General features: G+C 47.5%; 1 protein-coding gene across 2 annotated transcripts in view; it reads right to left on the reverse strand.

Annotated features, from left to right (window-relative positions):
* LOC116951021 (calcium/calmodulin-dependent protein kinase type II delta chain-like) overlaps window positions 1-25,861 on the reverse strand; it is a 96,655-nt gene that overhangs the window by 22,883 nt on the left and 47,911 nt on the right. For both annotated transcript variants that reach the window (XM_032969290.2, XM_032969291.2), the window contains exon 4: window positions 11,506-11,560. In XM_032969290.2, coding sequence (XP_032825181.1) covers window positions 11,506-11,560 — 55 coding nt within the window. The remainder of the gene's footprint in view (window positions 1-11,505; window positions 11,561-25,861) is intronic.

A 25,861-nucleotide genomic window follows, 5' to 3' on the forward strand; every position in this document is an offset into this window, starting at 1 on the left:
ACACCGTCGGGTCAAGAAAGGTTTCCGCCGTTTGGCGAGCGCCGCTCCTAAATCCGAATTCGCCGATTGATGGATGGCCCCGCCGCCCGCACCCCCGGAGCGATAAAAAGCAACACGGGGTGGGGTGGGTGTGGTGAAAGCTGCGCGATAAAAGGTTTTACGTCTGAGGAGCGGAGGCAACGGGGGAATGGGGGGACGGGGTCAAAGGTCGCAGCTTTTGGACCCGGAGTGCGGGGGCGGTGGTGGGCCAAACGTGCCACTTATGGCCAGGCCGGTGCACTTTACACGGCAGTGAGCGATCCCGCAAAGTGAGTGCACAGCTCTTAGCGCTCAGACTAAGGGCCGCGATGGGACTCGAGGGATGAGTTTATTTTATTTAATCTTTAAAAAAAATTCTGGTGCCGCCGATACGTGCTATGTGGGTGTCGACGAGGATGGGCTCAAAAGTTGCCAAGAAGGGGACGCTTTCACTTGCCCGCCTCCCAGCACCTTTGTCCATCAATCTCACACCCGCGAGTCTCAATCACACGCTTGCGTTTCCACAACCCTCGCACCTGCGTCTCAATCTCACACTTGGTCTCTCCCCACCGTATACGTACGTGGGCGTCCTGTGTTTTTTTTCCTTCCCCCGCAGTGTTTGCTACTTCTCCTTCCCTCTCTCTCAAGCTCAAACCCGTGCCTCCCTAAGTCATGCCCGCACCACGTGACCTCACAGCCAGCCGTGTCTTCCTTCCTGACCACACGCCCAACAATGTACGCCCGTCAAGTGCAGTGTTTATAAAAGTTAAAACAAAAACCTTAAAAAATTTATTTCTATCCTTGCTTGTGTGATAAGTATCACGAGACAAAATAATCCAAACGGATCTCACAGAAGTGCAGCCCCCCATGTTAGAGAATGGGCTGTAGAAGTGGATAGGGCAGAACTACGTGTTGTGGTCCCTTCAGGTTATCTCTGGTCCACACAGTAGCACACACCACTTCCCCACCCGCCCTGCCACCGAGAATAATCTTCACCTCGTGTCGGTTAAACCGATAACTTTAAATCTCGCACTTGGAATTTGGCTAAATTAAGAACTAAATTCAACACGTCTTTCTTTTGCGTGGTCATTGATGACAGGGCTGAGACCATCAACAGACTACCCTCGATAATACGTTTTCAATCACAGATGGCCACCTGCATTCGAACTTGGGGTCTGAGTGGTTGCCGGCTCAGTGCTCCGAGCTGTGAGCCACCCAGCCATAAAGTCTTATTGTGTAGGTACAGCCGGTGTTCCGTCCCTTAGAATCTCGTGTCACATTAGCAGCACCGAAACGCTACTGGGTGGTGACCTGGCCCAGCGGCAGCGTATTTGCTGCTTGGGAAAGAGGTCCAGGATTCGAGTGAAGCGGCCGCCCTGGTTAGGGGCACCACGGTGGCGAGATGTTAACTCCCTTGCCTGGTATACAGGAGGTCGTGGGTTCTATTCCGACTTTGATGCCTGTATATTTGGAGTTTGCGTGTTCTCCCCATGGTCACGTGGATTTTTCTCCAGGTCCTCCGGTTTTACCCTCCACATTGAGAATCAACATGCGTTTAGAGTATTTGGCTGCTATAAATTTACACATGATAAGCCACTTCCGTTGAGCTATCATTTGTGGCCAAGTGGCTTCTGAAAAATAACTATATAGCTCAGTGGGCCTTATCTGGGAAAAAACTTCGTTGTGTTTATCGTAGTTTATTACTGCCAGTGTAATAACCATAATAACATTACACGCTGTCTGCTGCGCAAATTACTCAATTGGGATTATAGAGAGCAATCATCGCCCCCTACTGGCAGTCTTAGGCCCCAGGTCACTCTTGAAAATGAAGACTATCCTGGTCTCTTGAGTTACTGCTGCTCAGTGGACATCTCAAGACATAAGAATACATGGGGCATCCCCCTGTAGCTTTTCAATCACCTGTCTAACACAAGCAACCACTAAGAAGCTCACTGGCTGAGCTTCTATTCCACACGCTTACATCATCACGATCATCATGATCAGCCACGATCTATCCACTGCTGCATGAACGTCACACCAAGCCACCGTCACCTATTACACCTTTCATGCACAATGGTCGCCCATCAAATGGCATCATTCATACTCAATCCTGCTTAGCCTCTAAGATCTGGTGAGATTTGGTGCATTCCAGACCATTTTGGTTGTAGGCTGCAGGTAACATCCAGGATTAACGTCCTTCATGATTTAATATTCATCAGGCCTTTTTAGTAAGTACCGTATAACTCTGAAGGGTGACCTTGCTGTTTAATGTAGGGGGCATACAAGAACCCAGAAGCGGGGGGGGGGGGGGGGAGCACAACAGTAAATTCTAAAACTTTTAGCAATGTTCAACACTAATCAGAACGAGCATCGATACCATCTGATTTCGCCCATCGTGCATTCCGCTCTGGTTCTCACCACCAGTGTATTAGAAAAGTGGGTAAATGAAAGCCCACCCACTGAAGTTCACCCCCCACCACAGGGCCCCTCCCCCAGTGTGGGGCCTGTAGCATATGTTATAAAGGGGCCCTAAAGTCAATTGTATTTTTTTCATTTGCTATACAGCCAGATAATACAAATCGCTAACCTTAAACACCTGGTCGTTCATAAGTTGAAAGAGGTACTATCGTAATAGAGCAAGTGTAGAATCACTGTACCGGAATTGATAGCTTGAAAGCACTTAGCGTGGGGCCCTTGAAAGTGCGCGGCCCGTAGCATATGTAGCTACTTTTGCTACTAGGATAATCCGGCACGGCCCTGCCTGCAACCCCTCACTTCCTCAACACTAAAGGGACCGCTGCACAAATCGATAGTCACCGACCATGACCGGAATCCAACAACACACCTCGACTGGAGGGGAAGCCCTTTTTTTATTCACAGTGGCTTCATACGGGAATTCAGAATGTTTTTCAGAATCAGAATATTTATTCATACGGAGGAATCTGATGAGCTATAAAGCTCTTTTTCACAGATGTCCAGTAGGGCCGGGGAAGAATAAATTAGCGCCATCCCAGGTCACAAATATTCCCTCACGGCAGGCGTTCGAGAATAAAATAAAATAAAACCTTGTGGCATCGCAAGGGCCCACGAGTGACGGCGAGCGCGCGTGTTATTCTCACGCGGCGGCGTTGTTGTTATTAAAAACGATGCATTCGTGCGGTCACAGGTAATCAATGCAAAGTGAATGTCACGAAGTTTTTTGTTTGTTCATTTTGAAAAAAGGACCACACAGTTCCCGTGAGCTAGAGCTGCACGGCGTGCCGTTGCGTAGCGTTCCAAACGCTGCACGTCTGTTTCTAAAGGAACCCGGGGTGCATTGCGAGCGGTCGCAGCTATGCGTGTAGAACAGCGTGAGAATGATCGCCCTCCTTAAAGAGGCAGTGGGGGAGATTTTTGTTTTCACGGTTTGCAGAGCACAGGCCATTGAGGCCCTATTAAGAAAAGTTGTTTTATTCATTAAAACGTAACTAGTTTTATTTTACCAGGTGAGGCCCACTGAACTAAATAGATATTTTTCAAAAGCGACCTTGCCACAAATTGATAGCTCAACAAAGTGGCTTAAAGGTGTGGAAATTTATCGCAGTTGAATACTCTAAACACGTGATGATTCTAAATGGAGAGAGAAAAACCAGAGGACCCAGGATAAAAAGATCAGCACGACCACGGGGAAATAAGAGCGAGACGCACAAACTCTAAAAAAACTGGCGCCGTCAGGGACGGGATCAAACCCACGACCGCCTGTATACCAGGCAAAGCAGTTCACATCTTGCCATTGCGGCGCCTCAAGTGGCCGCCAGCAACAAACAGCACTATTAAATGTGTAGCACATGAGTTCATACGTTTCTTGAATGAAGCAAGGTACAAGCCGGAGCATCGGTGATGGCCATGCACGTGGCCTGCACTCCAGCACTGTGGAGGTAGCGGAGGGTTGGTGGATCACCGCACAAAATAATGTGCAACTCTCTTCCCCCGTGGGCGTCAAGTAGGTGCCATACCCTCTCGCTCGCCAGGAGAAGGCAGTACAGCAAGTGGACTAATCGCCATCTGTTTCCATCTGTACCGGGATAGGGTGTTGGTTGCCCCCTCCTGCGCGTGAGCTTTTTCTGGTTTGCTCCAGGTTCCTCTCACTTGGTATGATTAACACTCATTATTAATTGGCTGCTGAAAGAGAGTTCTGTGACTTAAGTGTGGCTCTGCTGGATAAAGAAATACATATTTTGAACCTTTTTTGGGGGGGGGGGGAGATGATGGGGAGGGATTTACAATGTGGAGCAGCGCGAGGGAAGACACGGATATAGAAGTATAAAAAGAAGCTCTTACAACAATCCTTGCGAAACACAATCGACATGTTAACTCTTGATTTAAAGCTTTCGTGACTGCAGTAATTCATATTCTTAGTTTTTTCGGTAAAGTCACGTTGAAGAGAAACAACAAAATAACAAAATATATATAAAACAATAAAAAAATTCTCACGACGTTTCGACCATAACTCAAACGGTCATCATCAGGTGTGTCGGTTTGCATAAATTTATTTTTAAAACGGCACATTTATTTATTTATAAAAAAAACGTTGGCGTCACGCGCAGCGATTGGCAGTTTGCCCAGGACTAGTCCATCTATTTTTTTTTTTAAAGAGGAGGGGGGAGACGAAATTTTTTATAATGTATGCTGTCTGAAAGCCACTGTAAGCGTGAACAATAAATCAAGAACTGAAATGATTTATCAAATCTTTCCAATGATTGCTAAGATAGAATCCATCTTCTCGGTTGAAATTGTCTCTGTGCTTGTATATGTGGATAGCCTCATGAACGAATCTCTCATGGAAGCCAGATGGCTTACAAAGAACCTCCGTCTTGGAAAAGTCAATGGCATGTGAGCCGACTGAATTAGAACAATGATCTGCGACGGCCGAGGTGTTGGTCCTACCGTGTTTAAGGTCTGCTTTATGTTCACGAATGCGGTCCGAGACATGGCGTTTGGTTTCTCCAATGTAACTACTACCACAGAGGCAACTTAGTTTGTAATTCAGTAGGCTCACATGCCATTGACTTTTCCAAGACGGAGGTTCTTTGTAAGCCATCTGGCTTCCATGAGAGATTCGTTCATGAGGCTATCCACATATACAAGCACAGAGACAATTTCAACCGAGAAGATGGATTCTATCTTAGCAATCATTGGAAAGATTTGATAAATCATTTCAGTTCTTGATTTATTGTTCACGCTTACAGTGGCTTTCAGACAGCATACATTATAAAAAATTTCGTCTCCCCCCTCCTCTTTAAAAAAAAATAGATGGACTAGTCCTGGGCAAACTGCCAATTGCTGCGCGTGACGCCAACGTTTTTTTTTATAAATAAATGTGCCGTTTTAAAAATAAATTTATGCAAACCGACACACCTGATGATGACCGTTTGAGTTATGGTCGAAACGTCGTGAGAATTTTTTATTGTTTTATATATATTTTGTTATTTTGTTGTTTCTCTTCAACGTGACTTTACCGAAAAAACTAAGAATATGTTAACTCTTGTCTTGATGGTGCTGCATGCTGCCAGCTACTGTAAGTGAAGGGATTTTGAGCCTGTGCTTAGCAACCGTTTCTGGAATACCCTTGCCGCTTATATCCAGCAGCTTGGTCCCCTCCTCCCTCCACTGCCATTCTTTATTGCCCTATTAGAAACAGAAACAGAGCGTACTTGCAAATGCGGCTAACTTTTTTGCCTAGTGCCTTTCGATCTCATTATATTTGCACTTTTTTGTGCATTTGCATTAAATGCCCCGTTCGTTAATTGTGCAATATTCCTTAAAAAAACCTCCCTGTCCTAATTCTCTGCAATTCATGGCGGTTTTTTTTGTCTTTTGTTGATGCTCACCTCATGCGCGCACTACGTAAGTTTGCCGTGCAAACAGTCTAGGCGGCGATAATTGGCGTAACAAATCACGGAAGCTCAAAGTCACCCCCGCGACTGGGCAATACCTGTAAATGCGAAGGAGTATCGCGCACAAAGCTCCGTCATGGCTCAGCAGGGGGGACCCAGAGGGGGAGAGAGGGGGGGCAACAATCTGGGTGTGCGTTGGAAATGTCACGCAGGGCGCGCGGACAATAGAAGCACTGCACCAAAAAGGTGGAAACTAAAACGCTTTCTTTTTTTATGAAAAAAAAAGAAAACCCAAATGCACCATTATTTGCCTCCCGGGCATCAATTTTTCAATGCCACAGACGATTGCGGTTTCATGATTTCTCCGGCTCGAGCAAGGTGGGGTTCGTTACGAACGTGGTAATGAGCCAACTGGGATTAAGTAACGTCCCTTCAATTGGCAGCCTATTCAATAAGTGTGCATAAGTCAAAATTTTTCGTAGTTTGCCAATTAGGAAAGCCAATTATATATATTTTTTTTATTTTGCATCCAGACTTCGCCTGGCGATAGCAGTACAGTAGTTAACAGCCATTCAGTGTGGTAAATACAAAAATACAAAGCTAAAAAGACAAATATCTCCGTATAGCCTGAACAGACTGCTGGGGCAAGTATTGTTCGCGAGCACCTATGAAGGCTGGCACGGCACACGAGCAGGTGGGTGGCTAACACCATGCCTGGTCGCCTTTGTCTCCCCAGTGCTAATGTTTTTCACCCACTGCACCAGTTGCCCATTCAAGACTGGGTCAACCCAAGGGAGGCCCCCCAGGACCACCGCACGCCATTAACAAAACGGCACTTTGTAATGCCCTCCTAAAAACAGGGGTCTGGAAGCGGCAGCCCTCACCCACATTTCATGCGGCCCTTAGTGGGCACTTGGTGGGCCCATGGTGGCCCTATGGTGGGACACATACGGCCCGTGACTCCACTTCCGAATTAAAATATTTATTTATACTGGATGAATCTGACAAGCCTATAAGGCTCTTTTTCACAGATGTCCAGTTGGAGCAGGTCAGAACGTTAGAATACTAAAAAACACGATAGGAGTGCAAAATATAGGATTGGAAAACAAATCACTTTAAAAAATCTATACAAATAAAGCTAAGCAATGTTTTATCTTACCAAATAAGGCCCACTGAGCCATTAGCTTCTTTGAGAGAAGCAACCAGGCCATAAACAATAACTCAACGAAGTGGCTTATCACGTGTAAATTCTCAGCAGCCATATAATCTAAATAATCGAGATGCATAGCCCATTTCAAACCGACCGGCAAACGCTACTCAGTCAAGCATCTTAGCCACACTAAATAGGGTACTCGAGCGGAGTGCGTTAAAATCAACACGTTACTGAAACCATCTCATTATTACAGCCAAAGTAAGCCCTAATTATTTTTTGCGTTATTCTTGGACAACACGACGGTGTACGTTAATAATGTGGTTGCCGCTAAAACGTATTTAAAATTAATGTTTTAGCTCTTGGTATCGAAAAAGTTTTCCACTCCAGAGCTAAAAGATTTGGTCAGATAACTTGGCTTAAAGTCCCTCGCTTAATTAGGTATTGAATAATAAAGATCTGCGTGTCTAATATGTGCCTGACATGGCAGCAATTACAGGGGGATTTCTAGTAAAAAAATGGGCGTTTTAATTTTCATGTAAAAAAATATGGAAATTTTGGTCAGAGGTTGAATTGAATATGGGGAAAAAAATCATACAAATTCTGGTACTCTTCGCAATTTAGCATAACCATGAGGACGAGCAATTGTGAGAAATAAAACTATCATTCATTATATAAAATAAGGTAGTAATTATTTTTTTGTATATGAACCATAATGAATGTCAATTGAGTAGAAAAAAATAAAGAGCCATTAATTCATTTCTTTTTTGAGGCAGGCACATTTAGAGTGTATTTGCCAATAACACCTGATCAGCAAGGCCAAGACACTTTAATTCATCAATGCCCACTTAATATTTCATTTTCCCTTTTCAATTACATTCATTTTTCTCTTTTATTTGGGTTTTTCCAATTATTCTGCCCTTTGTCCTACCAAGCCCCATTCCGCTTCCACATACCTCACCACAGCTTTACACCCTTCTGCCGAGAAGCATTCACCATCACCTCGCCAGCACAGACAATCTCTTCATTGAACCGACGTTTCAAATGTTGCATCTCTCCAATTGATTCATTCCAAGTCGGCTATTCTGTCCATTGAAAAAAAAAACCCATGTAGCTTTAACAGACTGTTGGGACAAGTGCTGTTAGCGAGCACCTATTAAGGCCAGAACAGCACACGAGGGGGTGGGTGGCCAGAACCACGCCCGACCGCCTTTGTCTCCCCAGTGGGGATGTTTACACACCACACAAGGTACTCACGAGGCTGAGTCGACCTAGAGGAGGCCCAGGAACAGTTCAGATATTAGTCACTGGTGTTGGCCATGAGCGGGAATAGAACTGGGGTCGTCGGGTTCGTAGCGCAGCGTAGCGCTAACCGCTGCACTACTGCACTACCACTATTCTGACCACTGCCGTATCGTCACTCCTCTACAATTTACCAGACCTCTCACCATCAAAACGAACCGCTTACTCACACAGTCGCAAAGGCATCGATATTCCCCACCCTCCAGCATCTCCTGCCAACTCCATCTTCATCTCCTTCCCCACCCCTCCATTCTCTTTGAAGCCGACGTTAGGTCAGCATTGGATAAAAACTGGCAGAGCTCAAACCTTGATCCACTCCGTGCGTCATCACATGACCCCCCCCCCACCGCCCCCCCCCCGACCGCTGGCTATCCCGCCGATGCCATCCACGGGAAAGGATGAGTGGATGGGCTCACCGCCGTCCGGACGCGTTAAAGAGCGGCCTGCAAGATAGCAAACGAGCCGATTCTTGCAACACGCACCTCCAACATCCATCGTCTCGCCCAGACTGCCTCAGGAAGTCTACACACTCATTGTATGGATGTTAAACTTTTCGCACTGTACATAGCTAACTGTGCTTATCGGAAGTGGTTAAAGTGGAGGGGAAGTGTTCATCCCTGGTTATGCTTCCAGATTTGAGAAGCTCTCTCCAGCCTTGCAGCAGTGGCTCTGGGCCCATGATCTTTCCGCAAATGCTTACAAATCCGAAGCCCGATCCTGATCGGCGACAGCGTCTCAACTCCACACTCCCTTTGGAAATATTAAAATCGCTAGCTCCTCTGTCCATTTCTCCGACAACATCAAGTTCCTCGGCATCACTCTCGACTCCACAGTCTTTTGGACGGCTACACCAACTATAAGATTGGATCTTGCAACTCCCACTTCAGGGCCCTGCATCATTTAAGTCCACTCACGACCACCGAGACCGCCACTGCCCTCGCCTGCAGCGTAGGTTGGGACCCGGCATCGACGACTGCAACTCCGTCTTCGTTCCATCTGCAGGGTGACGTCTATAAAAATCCAATCGTGGCACAACCATCTCGCCACGCATCCTCCTTGACACCTGTCATCCTCTGCTAGATTCCCTCGCCTTCAACTCCCTCCACAAGCTTCCCATGGGCAGCAGGGTCGGCTACAAGATCCCCTGCCTGTGCCACCACGCCTCTACCTGTGAAGCATCCACCCCATATCTATCTTAGTTCCCTCCACCCTGCACGACAGCTCACGGTGGAACCCTCCGCAGGAGGCCGACTCACAACCTCCTCTCTAGACCAAGGAGCAGGGCCGCCACTGCTCGGCGTTTTTTTCTCCGTGGCAGCCCCCGTGTCGCTCTCAGCTCCTATCACCCTACACGACAGCTCATAGTGAAATGCTCCACAGCAGAATGACTCACACCCCCCCCCCCCGGCTTCCCCATCCCCCCCAACCCCCGTACCCTCCTCTAAAAGCGGGGCAGGGCAGGAATATCTTTTCCAGAGTTCAGCCCCAGACAGCTCTGGCTGAAATGAAAAGCCCTGGTGACAATTCAGGGTTGCGAGGTAATTCAAGAAGCGATTGTAAATGTTATTGTTTTGTTTACATTGTGGTGAATGTAGTGTATGTATACATGTATGTTGAACTTCTTTCGCACCGGACACAGCCAACCATGCAAATCGGAGGTGTGGGGAAAGGAAAACAAACTAAAAACAAAAAGTAGTTAAAAATGAATTAATTTTCAATCTCGAAAGTGGCAACTAGCGGCTGCAGGGAATCTCGTCAATCTCTGACATGAACCTAAAAATATAAAAACCACACATTCGCTCCACTTCAAGTTTGATCACATCAATCACCAGCAGTATGTCATTCCTAATCTAGCGTGGTTTGGCAGTTCTTTGATCTCCATGTACATCTCTTGCTATCCCGCCCTTGATTAAATCAAACCTCCATACACTCCCTTTCTTGTCTCACGTAAAATCGATCTTAACCAGGAATGCACAACTCTGCCAATCCCTCGTCTCATTAAATGACGAATCAAACAAAATCATCCTCAGGCAGCCACGATCGATCCACCGGTGGATTAAAATCTCCGAAAAGCTGCCGCTGTATCATCTCATGACTCACCAATGTCGAAACCCACCTGGGCGCACCACCCCCCTGCACCCGAGCTTATTTCATCGCTCCCACCTCATCTGTAGACATTCTCTCAGACACGAACGCAATATGCCAACACTAAGCGGGTGCGGCGAGATTTCTCAGAGCGCTCGCCTGCGAACGGCCGAGATGATTCTGTCGGGCGCGCCGCGCCATGTTACACGACTGCTCTGCAGCACGCGTTCGTACGTGTGCACCCACACCGGTAAACTCTGGCTCCCGTGAGATGCCGGCTCAGCATCGGCAATATGGGAATTACTCCCCAGAGCCAAAAGGCCACCTCTGCCGGTGGATTGTTTCAACCCAATTTGTGAGCCTCCTTTTGAAAGCCGTGGCCTGGATCATAGTGTGAAGTCATTAAAGGCTGAGAGCCAGATCATGCCACTGTGAAATTACACTACCTGGGCTTTGTTGAGCCTGCTCGACATGGTCACATTTTTTTTCATCCGTCCCTTCCCGACAATAAATGGATTGCGTTTCCAAGGGAATATCCACGGAGGAGATGGAGTGCTGAAATTCAGCTCGTGTGGATTATTACATAGCAGGATATGAGCGGTGGGCGATGGCTTGGGCAGGTCATTATATAGCGGTGGTTTGATCATGGTTGACGATGTTTACGATAACTCCGTGTGGCTTTAATATAGTCAACTTAATTATTTGAGATAATGGAGAGGGAGGGGGAAGAGAAAGATATCTCAGATAAAACTAGAATACAAATAATGCAATAACACGTGCATATTAGATCATACACGCGTGATTGTTGTTTATCTACAGAGAATGGGGGGCGGGGGAGGGTAAAGATGTAGAATGCATCGTCAGTTTTTAATACCGCTTAAAAATGAGTCGGTTCCTTGGGCACCGAGTCACCATCCCTCGACGTGCGAAAAATTTGTTTTCCCAAAATTACCAAAAAAAAGTTTTCATAAGCACGGTTAATCTGCAACCCAGATCATCCTCCCAGGGATTACAGAGTTAGCGCCAGGTACAGTATAGTTTATCGGAGCATGTTATTTGACAAAGAGGACTTACAGATCGAAGAGCAGGTAATGGAATCCTTCTTCCGAGATGCTGTCATGTAGACGCACTGTGGAAAGGGTGGGGGTGGAGAAAAAATTATGAATGTGAATATAATGAGCTCATTAAAAAATATATTTTCATTTAAATTAAAGTTTGATTGGCACTCAATAAAGACAAAGATCCCTGTGTAGCCTTAACAGACTATTGGAGAAAGTGCTGTGAGTACCAATGAAGGCCACCACAACACACTAGGGGGTGGGTGGCCAGCACCACGCCCAACAACCTTTGTCTCTCTAGTGGTGATGTTTAGACACCGCACCGGGCCGAGTCGACATCGGGGAGATCTAGGACCGTATCGGATAATTGGTCATTGGTGGTGGCCATAAGCGGGAATCGAATCCAGATCACCTGGTTCATAGTGCAGTGTGCTAACCTGCTACACTACTGCTTCCCCACACAACACAAAGACAAATATCCCCCGTGTAGCTTTACCAGACTGTTGCGGCAAGTGCTGTAAGCAAGGACCTATGAAGGCCCCACAACACCCACACAGGCACACAAGCAAATGCAAAGACTAGAAGAGTCCTCTCCTAACTTGTCATTACAGAACGCCAAAAGCAAGTGTGCTCAGCTGTTGTATATTGATATTCGCACGGCGGTATAGCCGAGGGTGATTGTGTGTGGCCGAAACACCACACATGCCCAGCCACCTTTGTCTTCTCAGCACCGACACTAGGCCACACCACACCAGGCATAGCTCATTTTTAATCCGAGTCGACCGAGATATCTAGATATTATTAGAAGCCACCGATGTGCAGGTCGAGGTATTACCGAGATGAAACGCATTCACAACGGGTTTTTTTTTACGTGCATGTCCAGGCCATTTTGTCAATCCACTGCTGGATGAGGGCCTCCCCACTCAGTGCTGGTTTTGGGGATTATTTGACCATACTTGCACCACTATGGTCAGTGCAGGGTTATAAAGATGTGGGGGCGCACAGATGTGGGAACATATAATTACAGTACAAAAGATGTTCTGCACTGCCCTTCGCTTGCCTGCAATGTAACCCCACAAGCCGATAACAACTGTTATGCTTGCATGATGGGTCAAACATCCAGGCGGTATCAATGATGGATTCCAAGATCCGGCGAGGTCTTGCGAATTCTCAAGAGATTTAGTCATGGGCTTGAGATATCATTCAATAACATTGAAGAGGTGCGTGTAAAATCTAAAATTCCGTATCGCAAATCTGAACAGCTTTTCGTCGCTTGATCAGGTTAGGATTGCAAAATCGCATGTCTGGGATTGCGACAAGCAGTTTAATAACTGAATGCGCCGCAGATTATGGCCAAGTGTGGAACAGGAAACGACAACCGAATGACGAGACCGCATTTTCCCTGCCGTCAATCGGTCAGAAGGATAAAATTTGCCCAAGGACATTTAAGGCTGCGGACAACCACCACCAAAAGGTGCAAATGTTTCCCTTTGTAAGAACATCCATTCTCACAATTATCTGGGTTATTGACTTTGGCCATGAAAAATCACTTCCCACATTGTCAGGCCATCCAGGGGGCATTATCTCTCTGGGCTGCCAGTTCAGCATCAATTGTGAATCCTTTCCCGTGCACACATTCACCCCCTACCCCCACCTGTGTTCACCCCCCAACCCCCACCTGTGTCCACCGCATTCATCTTCACAGCGAGCACGATGCATCCAAGCTCTGTAAATTATCCTGCGTGTCAAAACATGCTCCCGGCGTTTATCTCTTCCCGTGGGTTTTCGGGGTCGGGTCGTGCCACCGCGCGTTGATTCGGCACGACGTCCGACGTTTCGCTCCACGTGCTGGGACCTTCTTCAAGAGCCGAATTGAGCAGCGAGGAAATAGGTCGCGGCACGTGGAGCAAAGCATCATGGTCGAGGGGGGGGGGGGTGTCACGCAAAGACAACACGCTCGGTGGTGCAACAACGAAATTGCATCGGTGGGCCGCACAACACAACCACGAAAAACACAAGACGATAGCCGCTCCTGCTCTCGTCGCCTTGGTCACAAGCGTCAACAATTTATACAATTTATCCGGGTGGTGGTGGCTTTGCACGTGGTTGCCTGCAATCTAGCATTTCTTCTTTCGTACGGCTGATGTAGATGCAGGGCCAGATGCAGAGCAACGACTATAATTTCACATTCAGGTGGTCGAGCCAGATAACCGCGTTGCAGGTGTGGCGGAGTTGCATCGCTGTGACGTCGCCTTCGTATTTGCGGATCGGGCATTGCGTCGTTATACGTTGCGTGGTCTTGTTCTGGATGACCGCGGTCGCACACCGAAGAGTTTTTATTTTTTCCCAGTCGTGCATCAGGTATCCGAATCTGCCACGGATGCTGCTAGACTCCCGTCCCGTGGGCATTGAGGTGCCATACCCTGGACCGCCACAAGAACGCAGTGCAGCAAAGTGTGGACTAATAACATGTCCTTTCTGTATGGGCTAGAGTGTTGCCCCTTCGCATGCCTGGGCAAACACTCTATGAGAGTGAGTAAATCACGTGAACGTCATAAGCTTAAATAATTTTTGGTTTTAACCGGGAAGAAAGACGTCCCAATGAGGCAGCAACGGTTAGCACGATTGGCTACGTTCCGTGCGAAAGAAGTTCACACATACAAACATCAATTGACATCATCGCATACTTTGGCTTTAGAAAACTATTTTTTACAACGTCTCCACTGGAAATACACCCCGGTCCCCACGTGTAATTATATTTTGTGTAAATGACCCAGTAAATTATAGGTCATAATTAATAGCAGCTACGCCATTGCAGCTCTGCCTCGTGCGTTAAACACTTGAGCTGGCGTGTGTGTGTGGTATAGCAGTTACCGCGCCACGTTCTGAACCCCGGCACCCAAGTTCGATTCCTGCTCACGACCAACACCGGTGATGATTAAACATCACCACTAGGGAGACAAAGGCGGACGGGCGTGGTGCTGGCCACCCACCCCCTCGTGTGCCATTCCGGCCTTCATAGGTGTTTGCTACCAGCACTTGCCCTGTTAAGGACATATGGGGGATCTTTGTATTTGTTCATGTAAATTGTAACACCGCGATTTGCTATAAGGCTATAACGTATTGAACGTTTACCCGTGTGTGTGTGTAAATGATGGCACAGTGGTACAATCACGGAGACCCGAGTTTAATTTCCAGCCAAGTGAGAATTCAAACCCGTCTTGGGCCTCGTGTGTTGGTCAACTCGGCCTTAAAATGTGCTCCTGGTGCATTGTACAAAGACCGGGAAAGACAAAGGTGGGCAGCACGTGACGTTGGCCACACCACCTCTTGCAAACCGACCAAGCCCTAAACCAGTGGTTCTTAACCTTGTTGGAGGTACCGAACCCCACCAGTTTCATATGCGCATTCACCGAACCCCTCTTTAGTGAAAAATAAAATGTGATTTATTTTCAAATTCAAGACATAGATATGTTTTTTTACTGGTACACAAAATGAGCCGTGCATGAACATTACCTTGTTCAAAGAATAAAACCAACACAATGCATAAACTCACAACAAATTACATACCTGTAAATCAATGTGACTTCTGCTGTTGCCTTTGAGAGATCAGTTCAGATATGTGTGGCTTCACCTTGGCAAGTGCCACTCTCATGTCATTTTCACAGCAAAGTCTGTTCCTTTTCTTCGTTTTTATGTCCAGCATCCTCGAAAAGGATTGCTCACAAAGATATGTTGTAACAAATGGTATAAAAAAATCCAGGGCTTTCTTAGCAATAACTGGATACTTGTTCATTTGTCGACACCAAAACGTTGAGAGCGTTGTTGTTCTGAAGAGTTGCTGTTGAACCTGGCTCTGCTGAATTTCAATGATTTCGTCGAGGAATTCATCATTGACATCTGCTGTTTCAACAGCAAACGTGAACGGCTGTCTCACCCATGCTGGATATGACTCTCTTGTAGGGAAATATCCGTCGAGAGACTTTGCAAGCTCATCTAAGTGCGTGGCAATTGTTTGCTTCAGTTCCGTGGATACAGAAATATCTCCGATTCCAGACACATCTTCGATCTTACTTGCACAGTCGTCCAGAAGCGGGAAGTTTGCGAAGTTATTGTTCTCTGTTCGTCGTTTCCATAACGGTAGCTTTTTTTGAAAAGCCTTCAGGTGTTCTTCCGCTTCCATGATATTGACTCCACCACCCTGCATCTGCTGATTGAGATGATTGAGAGCTGCGAATATATCAGCCATGTACGCTAAAATGAGAATGAACTCAGGATTTTTGAAGCAATCTGCATGGCAGTGTTGGTGCTCTTGCAAAAACAGGGCTAATTCCACACGCATGGCAAAAACACGATTCAGCACCTGTCCCCGGGATAACCACCGAATATTAGAATGGAGCAGAAGTACCTCAAATTCAGAGCTCATTTCTTTACACAGCTCACTGAAGATGCGGTGCCTCAGAGCACTTTTTCGCACATAGTTCACACATTCCACCACAGTTTTTAATACTTCTGCCATTTTTGGAGGTAAGGTTTTTGTTGCCAACGCATGCCTGTGCAGAATACAATGCGTCACAATGATGTGTGGTGCATCGGCCTTTACTAGCGCACCAAAACCAGACTTTCTTCCCAGCATGACTGGAGCTCCGTCCGTACAAACTGCAGAAACCATATCCCATGAAAGATTGTTGTCTCTGAAGAAGTCATCCACAAGCTTCTTCACATCGGCTGCTTTCGTTGTTGTTGTAAGAGGCTTACAAAATAAAAACTCTTCTTTTATCATGTCGTCTTTCACATAGCGTACAAAAACAGCAAGCTGGCTTAGATCAGAAACGTCTGTGGTTTCGTCGAGTTGAAGGCTGAATTTTGCCGGGCTTGAAATCAGATCCGCGACTACTTGAGCCAAGATGTCTTTACTCATGTCTTCTATTCTGTCACTGACGGTGTCATTTGAAAGGGGAATTTGGGATAATTTACCTTCGGCCGCTGTTCCGAGGATCAGATTCGCCATCTTTAATGCAGCTGGTTTCACAAGTGTTTCACCAATGGTGTGTGGCTTGCCCTGCTTTGCGATCAGGTAAGCAACTTCGTACGATGCTGTCAGGATCGGTTTGTTAACAGGTACAAATCCAAGAGCAGGCAGAGTGGCCCTTTCATCGAATCTGGCTCTCTTCACCCTGAATTCAGCAAGTGTTGTGTTCTTGTATTCCCCGTCTCCATGCAGCTTCAAGAAGTGTTCCTTTAGTTTTGCCGGTGCAAGACTAGAGTTACTCAACTTGGCGTTGCAAATCATGCAGATAGGACGCTCACTCCCATCACGTTCCGTGATACATGAGAATCCATGTTGTACATATTCGTCCGACCACTTTCTTCTTTTGCCCGACATAGTTAGTATGGATAAAATATTAAAGAAATCACACGACGTACGACAACAACAGTCACACGTTGACTACTGAGTACGCACTAAATTCCCCGCAGCGCTGATTGGCCAAGCAGTGTAGCATGATCATCTGCAGCCAGTGATGGCCAAGCGGGCCGTGTGTGTCATCACAAATTTACACAATAATTCAAGTGTGTCCGGACCTCCGTGGCGGGGGCTCTGCCGAACCCCTGAGATCGACTCACCGAACCCCTGGGGTTCGATCGAACCCAGGTTAAGAACCACTGCCCTAAACAAATAGGCACTCGCGAATGGCACTTGCCCCATTTACTCCCTTTCTCGGATGGCAATCTTTTTTGTGCAAATGCCGCATGCAGCAGCAATGAGGGGGATCTTCTTCCTATGTGCAAGCAGCACTGCAATTGTGCAACTGTCCCGCACTGTACCACAGTGTGGTGGGCCAGATTCCCTCTCAACCGTGGCAGCGGCGGCGGTGTGCACCAAAACGCAGCCCGAATTTTTTTAAATCCGCACAAGCCGGCGCAAACCCGCCACGTTCGCCTTAAGACTACATTCTTTCGGAGAAACTTGGGCGGCCGGGGGATACAATTGCTGCGGTGCATCGTGGGGCTCATTGCGAGTTCGCCGGAACGGAACGGAGTCTCAAGGCGAACACGCAGCACTCATTAGCGGAATTGGGCAAAGCACATTACAATGGAGCAAGATCCTTCCCGAAAAAAAAAAAACTCGAGACTTCCGGGGCAGACTCTCTCTGGCTACAGGAAGATGTGTGTATCGTTGCCTTCGTGATTGTGAAGCATTGCCCCCACCCCCCGCCACACACAAAGGCACGTGAAGTGCGAAACACATTTTTTGGGACATTTGCATAGCTGGGTGCAAACATTTGTGGCGCGTCTCTACTCTGTGCTTAATTTCAGCCAGAACAGTCTGGACTCATATTGGCAACAACACATTTATCCCATCTGAACTGGTCCTAAACCTATTCATATAATTATAGGATTATAGGAATATAGGGTATAATATAGGATTACTATGTATAAGGTGCAATGGCGGTGATACATTAACTACCTCGCCTAGTATACAAGAGGTGGTGGGTTTGATCTCGACCCTGATTCCTCTATGTTTGGAGTTTGCATGTTCTCCCCGTGGTCGCGTGGATTTTTGTTTTTTGTGGCGCGTCTCTACTCTGTGCTTAATTTCAGCCGGAACAGTCTGGACTCATATTGGCAACAACACATTTATCCCATCTGAACTGGTCCTAAACCTATTCATAGAATTATAGGATTATAGGAATATAGGGTATAATATAGGATTACTATGTATAAGGTGCAATGGCGGTGATACATTAACTACCTCGCCTAGTATACAAGAGGTGGTGGGTTTGATCTCGACCCTGATTCCTCTATGTTTGGAGTTTGCATGTTCTCCCCGTGGTCGCGTGGATTTTTGTTCTCCAGATCCTCCGGTTTCTCCATCCACATTTAGAAACAAGCGTTTAAATTATTTGGATGCTATACATTTCGACATGGTATAAGCCACTTAACTGAGCTATCATGTGTGGCCAAGTCGATTCTGAAAACGAGCTATATCGCTCAGTGGGCCCTACCTTATAAAATAAAAAGTTTAGGTTTAAGTGTACCTTGTACTCCAGCGGCCGTGCCTTACACCAATAATTTTTACTCCAAAGCAGCGTCCGGAACATATTGAATGAGAAACTTTTCTTCGATTTCCAGAGCACCTCACGATCCGGAGAATACAATAAAACGTGTATTAATATTTTATATGGAGAATACAGTAATATGCGTCTTATTATTTTAAACGAAGCTGCTCTGGCAGACACGTGCACGAATTGTGCACTAGCGTGGGTGGGGGGGAGCATTCATGCGAGGAAAGTTGCAGGCTTGTGATAAGGCACCAGGGCCTATTTCATCTCATGCGGAATATCGCCAATTAGTGACCGGCGCTCCAAGGAGGGTGCTTAACGTGGCCTGGCCGGGATCACTCTGCTAAAATGGTAAATACATTGAAATAAAAAGTACCAAAAATTAATTCTGCTGGTTTCAACATGGTTTTCTTTTTACCAAGCACAAAGTGGTAATTGTACAGAAGTGTTTCACAGTGGCAGCACCCACAGTAAAGGGGAAGTGCCGAGTTTAGACTCGCAAGGCGATACCGCATTCTTTCTTCCTGTTACGCCACCAAGCCAAATATGAGAAGTTTGTATCTGTGGTCCGATTAGGGTTACCACCTGTCCGAGTTTTACGCAGTCATGGAAAATTATCATCTGTGTTCAGGTGGCAGCAGAAATGTATTTGTAACCGAGATCTTTGGTTACCGGTATTGCCATGTTGAACCTTACACTGCACAGTTTTCGACACAGACGAAATGTCCACGTTTGGGTCCACAGTGGACAAGGTGGCCAACCTTCATTTCTGACGAATGGCAAATCCACAACGTGTTAGAGCACACGCTTGCTTGTGTAGGGAGCAGTGACACACCAAGTGACAATCTCGTTGACCCACAGTCACTCCCAGGAAATGCACACAACACCGAGCGAATATTCAGGGCATCCGTAAACCTTAGCTGACTCAGCCTCACGTGGGCATCTTGTTGGCGGTGTCGTCAATGGCTCCAGTTACAAGTACATCAGCCCCCACCGAGCTTCATAGCGCTTTTTCAGTGATAGCTCACTGAAATGGCTTATCACGTGGAAATTTAAAGCAGAAAAAATTCTCGAAGCGCATGTCGATTCTAAATGTGGAGGAAAAAACCGTGGGACCCGGAGAAAAATCCACGCTACCACGGGGAGAGAAAACATGCCAACTCCAAATATACAGCAGGCGTCAAGGGTCAGGATCAAACCCAAGACCTCCTCCATACCAGGAGATCGTGGGTGCTGGCCCCCCACCCCCTCGTGCCGCGCTGGCCTTAATGGGCGCTCACAAACAGCACTCTCCCACCAGCATACCGTCTCTGTACAAGTCACGCGTGAGTGTGTGCGAGAACACACACGTTCCTGTAGGCCCGATTAATCGGAGGCACACGAGGGAAAAAAGTCTCGGGGTGAATTTTCCACGCTCCTGCTAAGGCAATTGCACTTTGCAGAAAAAAAGAAAAAAAAATCTCGCAAAAGGCACTTCCACCACCGCCACCCACCCAGCACATGAATCAGCCAGCACTGATCCATCCGCTCATCTCACGTCCACCCACACAGCCTCCTGCGTCCCACTCTCACGAGCACAAAGATCTCCTCCAATCAACCTCCTTTGACGACCGCCCGTTTAAAGGCCCAAGGGCGAGCACCCATTAAGGCCAGAACGGCACACAAGTGGGCGGCGGGGGCCAAGTGGTGCGACCGCCTTCCTCTTCCCACTCCTGATGGTGACGCAACTCCACGCCAGAGTCATTATTCAAGGCCGAGTTGACCCCGAGAGAGTCAAAAGTTCCGATTCTTACTCTTTGGTTCTTTCGGTAAAGTCACGTAGGTATAAAATAAAATAAATCACATTTCGATCGCAACACAAGCGGTCGTCCTCAGGCGGAAAAAAAATAATCCAGCAGTGGAACTGCTGAACTAACGAGAGAGCAGCTACAACAAGGCTATATATGTAGCAACGGGCAAGCAAGCGGGATCCGAGCTGGAAAGGAATTCCAACCCCCGGACACTAGCACCTCAGTTGTGTTAATGGGGGATTAGGGAGAAAGGGATTAGGGAGGGAGATTAGCATGAATGAGCTTCCATTGCCGCATAAGAGCATCATGCCCGCATATGCGCACAACAGCAGTGTTAATGAGAGATTAGCACCATGGGAGTGCAATACAAGGACGCGAACATGAGAGTGAAATCCAAAGAGAGAGACACGAGAGTCGTAAATAACAGCTGACATAGGCAGGTAGGATGGAAACATCACAGTCAGTTAATACTTTACCTGGTTAATAACATCATTCCAATGATTGCTCAGTTTGTACCCATCTTCTCGGTTGAAGTTGTGTCCGTGTTTATATATCTGGATGGCTTCATGAACAAATCTCTGAAGGTAGCCGGTAGGTTTGCAGAGTACCTCCGTCTTGGAAAAATCGATTTCGTGTGAGCCCACAGCGTTAAAACAATGATCAGCAACGGCAGAGGTATTGGTCCTACCATGTTTCAAATCCGTCTTGTGCTCACAAACGCGGTCTGAGACATGTCGTTTCGTTTCCCCAATGTAACTGCTCCCACAACCACAACTTAGTTTGTAGACACCAGGGTATTGCATGTCAGGAATCACATCCTTTACAGATGGGATTAAATCACGAATTTTGTGTACTGTGTTGAAACGAACCTGGATCCTGTGTTTGTTTAAGATTTTGGAAATCTTTTAGGTAACCCCTGCTATGTACGGAAAAGTGATGGTTTTGGTTGGATCCTCAGAAGTTGTCTCCCCATGGCTGGGGAAGCAGCTTTGCGGATTGTACGGTCTGAGTATCCGTTCATCCTGAGGGCTTGGTGTACGTGCTCCAATTCACTAGCTAGGTGGTGCTGGTCAGAGAAGCAACAGGCCCTATGGTGTAGTGTTTTGATGAGGGAATTCTTCTGGGCTGGATGGTGGTGGGAGTCCGGCTTTAGATAGGCATCCGTCTTGGTGGCTGTCCTGTAGACCGAATGTCCCAACGAGTCATCAGGTCTCTTCTCGATCAAAACATCCAGGAATGTAAGCTTCCCACCCTTTTCCACTTCCATGGTGAGTTTGATAGACGGGTTTATGGAATTGATGTGGTTGAGAAATTGGTTCAGTGCTGGAAGGCCATATGGCCAGATGACGAACGTGTCATCTACGTATCTCTTCCACAAGGAAGGACGTAGGGTGGATGTCTGAATGGCATCCGTCTCAAATTTCTCCATAAAAACATTCGCTACCACTGGCGATAAGGGAGAACCCATTGGGGTACCCTCATTCTGTTTGTAGAATGTACCATTCCAGGTGAAGTATGTGTTCTTATTGTGAAAGGTTGTGGGCCAGATAAGTGTGCGAAGAAGCGTGGAAAGGTGCATGCTTGTAACTGCACTGACAGACAGGGAAGAAGACGTCGCTTAGAGAAACGTACGCCGTTTTGAGATGTCATTTAGGAAAGTAAGGGAGATCCCCGGGGAAGCAGGCATCGTTAGGAGGGATGATGGCCGGCAGTCGAGACGAATTAGAGAGTGAGCAGTCAAAGTAGGGGACCGCACTCAAGATGAAGGGGCGATGGATGAATGCAGCTCGAGTGCAGGAGCCACAATAGATGGATTGTTACACCACAGGGCCTTAGGAGGACATGGTGATGGCTTTGGGAGTCCTTCAATCAGCAGTGGATAGATCATGGCTAATGATGATGATATGATGAATGCAATCGGTTTACGTAATCTGTGCAGTCATGAGAAGCTCCGCATTCTAACAGAAAAATAGATATTCTTGCATAAAGTTGCGACCATTAAAAGACCGACAAGGTACTTGCCATTGGTAACAGCCCCGTACATGTCACGCCTGTGCTATGGAAACATGTCATGTTAATTATCAGCAGAGCAGGGCCACTTTTCACGAGAGATGATGGCGAAATAGGTGGGAGGGTGGCTTCAATTGAAGAAACCCCCCCCCCCCCCCCCCCCGTTGGCCCCTGCGTGTAAACGCAAACTGTACACCGCGCAGCAGCTCGCTCCCATCACCAAACTCCTCCACGGAAACAAATATCTCCTTGTGAGCCCAGTTTCGCTGACAGGACGCCGGCAGTGAGCACCATTATTTTGACCGGCGCAAATAAAGTTCCATGACACGTTGCGGTGGCGAGATGTTAACTACCTCGCTTGGTATGCAGGAGGTCGTGGGTTCGATCCAGACCCTGACGACTGCTGTATTTGGAGCTTGCATGCTCTCCCCATGGTCGCTTAGATTTTTCTCTGGGTCCTCCAGTTTTTCTGCTCCACATTTATCAACGTGCGTTTAGAGTATTTGGCTGCTATGCTATAAATGTCCACATGCTAAGCCACTTCGTTGAGCTATCATTTGTGGTCAGGTCGCTTCTGAAAAAGAGCTATGAAGCTCAGTGGGCCTTACCTGGTAAAATAAATATGTTAAATAGTAATAGTTGAGCTCTCGTCTTTGAGGATGCAGCTGCAATTCACCATGTTTTATCCACTGCTAGAGGAAACCCTCCCCCCCCCGCCACCACATCATCCCTCACGGTCCTGACATATCTCACTCCTGCGGCAGGGGAAACCATTGTTGAGACTGCCGCGCCTTCCAGGAGATGGAGTCGAACCGGCGACCTTTGGGGTCGCATGTCCAGTGTGGTGACCATTCCATCACCTTGGCAACATCCCTGAAGAATCACAATGAAGTTGATAGCGAGCACCCATGAAGGTTTGGATCGCAAACGAGGTAGGTGGCCAACACCACGCTCGGCCACCTTTGACTCCCCAATGGTGATGCTTACTCATTGCTCCAGGTACTCATTTGAGGCCGAGTCGACCTATGGGAGTAACCGTTCACTGGTGTTGGCCATGAGTGGGTATCGAACTCGGGTCGCCGGATTCGTAGTGCAGTGCGCTAACCACTGTGCCATCACTCCCGACGTACACACCCACACACGCACGCCCACTGATGAAGAACGGACTGCCGGAAAGACGAATGGCATAGTGATATACAGGCAGACAGCTATACAAACACAGCCATAAAAATTAACAGATGACATATGGATGGACCGATGGAGACACGAAACATTTAAAACATATGGACGATACATGCAAATGGAAAGAGATGCAGACACACATGGGCAGAGATGGACAGATAGACGGACGTATGGACACGTGGAATAAAAGATGGGCACACAGAAAGAACGACAGCCAAAATTAGCACCTGCCCGCATAGTCTATGAAGGGCTACGTGGGGGGGTCTTTGTATTTGTGCGCTATGGAGCACAGACACCGCCTCAATGGGTTACGACCCAGCATGGGGGGAGGGGCACCACCAGGAGACCACCGGCCAACGTCATCCATCAGCCGACACCGGCGCTTCATCCCTCGCGGGGGGCAGGGGGGGGGACGTGCAGCTCAGTGGACGGATGAATCGCGCGCTGCCGATGAACGCGAGCCTCGAGATTCATCCGGGAGGAATGGTCACGATTCAGTCACGATCCCCATTTATTATTTGCTTTCATTGCAAAACATCGTTGCGCGTCTCCCCCCCCCCCCCCCCCCCCCCCACTTTAGCGTCGAGGGTAACGCCGGCACATCATTTGAATACCGATTAGCACCATTTGAAACGGGTTCTGCATCGTAACCCAGCCCGGCAATCGCCACCACGTGCGTGACAAAAAAAAAAGTGGCTATGCTTGATTTCAGTGTCAAATATTATATACACTATATACAACTTAAGCAATAAAATGCTGCACGTATACATATCGCCCCATGCAGAGTTTTCGAGATAGGAGTGGTAAACATAAAAAAAATATATAAAAAACATACAAACAATGTCATACAAGAATGTGCAAAAATAAGCCATTTAAAATAATGATTAGTAGCGATTATCTGGCGTTTTTGAAATTCCGGCGCCCGCTCCCCCCCCACCCCACAGAGCCGCCGGGTGATCGATGATCTCCCGTTTGTAGCATCTTCATTCAAGGCAAGCATACGAAGCAATGTAAGTGGGCTTGGGCCAGGACCCCTCGCTCGATGGAATGCTTCCTAATGGGTGAGACTGGCGATGGAATGGAACCTCCATGGAGAGAACAAATTTATCCTTTTCTTTGGGTACATCAATTAATTTTGTAGGGGAAATGTGCAGTAAACCCGAGTCCAACAGTGACCAGGGAAGCACAAACAGTAAAACGTAACGTGACATCGCATTGGACCGCGGATAGACCCAGGCAAAGAGTTCAAATCCGTTCTTGTAAGAGCGGCCCCACGTGACTTCGCGCGGTCGCTCCCACCCCACATTCCACACCTCCCCTGTTGAGATAATGTTCCCGCAGCGCATTATTTCGAACGGTCAGAGTCACGCGTTTGTTTATTTATTCACCCTTCGATTTTTCATTTCAGATGCATTTTTTGTAATCCTCTCCGAGGTCAGGGAATGCGAAGATAGCAGCGGTGGCGACGGCGTTGGCACCAAACCGGCGGATGCTGCGCGTCTTCACCTGCAGCCAGCGCTGGGCTTTGCGTTTCCCCGCCTGCCGCCACCGCCGCCACGAACAACGATCGGACCCCCGCGCAAAAAAATCGACTTGGGGTTTAATTACCGGCGGCTGCGTCAATGAGCATGGCGGGGGAGGGGTGTGGTGTAAACTGCCGCTCACGGGCAAATCGCTACTACCATTCAATAATTGGGATAATTTTTTGTTACTTCTCCTTACATCGTTTGCCCCAGTGGGCAGTTACCGCACACGTCATTTTATTCGTGCAAAGAACGCCAGGATTCTCCATACTGCCCCCCCCACTCCCCCCAAATTCCCTCCTCTTCTCTAAGCTGCACTAATTTTAGTTGCAATTCCAGAGGGGGCATCTGTCGGGTGGTGCGTGTGCACGAAAAAGCCGGGGCAATATCGGTCATCCTCCTTTTACGGCCCCTTGATGTGCTCTGTCAGATTAACCAGCAAAAGAAAAGATTCGCCAAAAAATACAGATCCAGCGTTACAACAGCGCACAATTTGGTTTTATATAGCGTGCCGAGATGCTGTATAAAAACGGTGGACATGGTTATTTTGTCAAGGCAGTCAGTCACAGGGTAGAAGAAAAGAAGGGCTTGTGAGCCTGGACTTTAACCGATACAGGGAGTAGAAGGCACGGACAGCATGGGCCAACAGAGGAGATTTTGTGACCTCCCACTGAGCGAAAGTTGACCGAGGGATTCGGCAGAAAGCCTCGGTTTGTTGGAGCGAACAGCTTCGTTAAACGGAACAAGATGAGAGGGGCGAGAGGTAGGAGAGTGCGTAGAGGGGTGTAGAGTGGGGTGAGAGG

Source organism: Petromyzon marinus, chromosome 41 (assembly GCF_048934315.1).
Source record: "Petromyzon marinus isolate PM22_M1 ecotype Great Lakes invasive population chromosome 41, UKy_Petmar_22M1.pri1.0, whole genome shotgun sequence".
Lineage (NCBI taxonomy): Eukaryota > Metazoa > Chordata > Hyperoartia > Petromyzontiformes > Petromyzontidae > Petromyzon > Petromyzon marinus.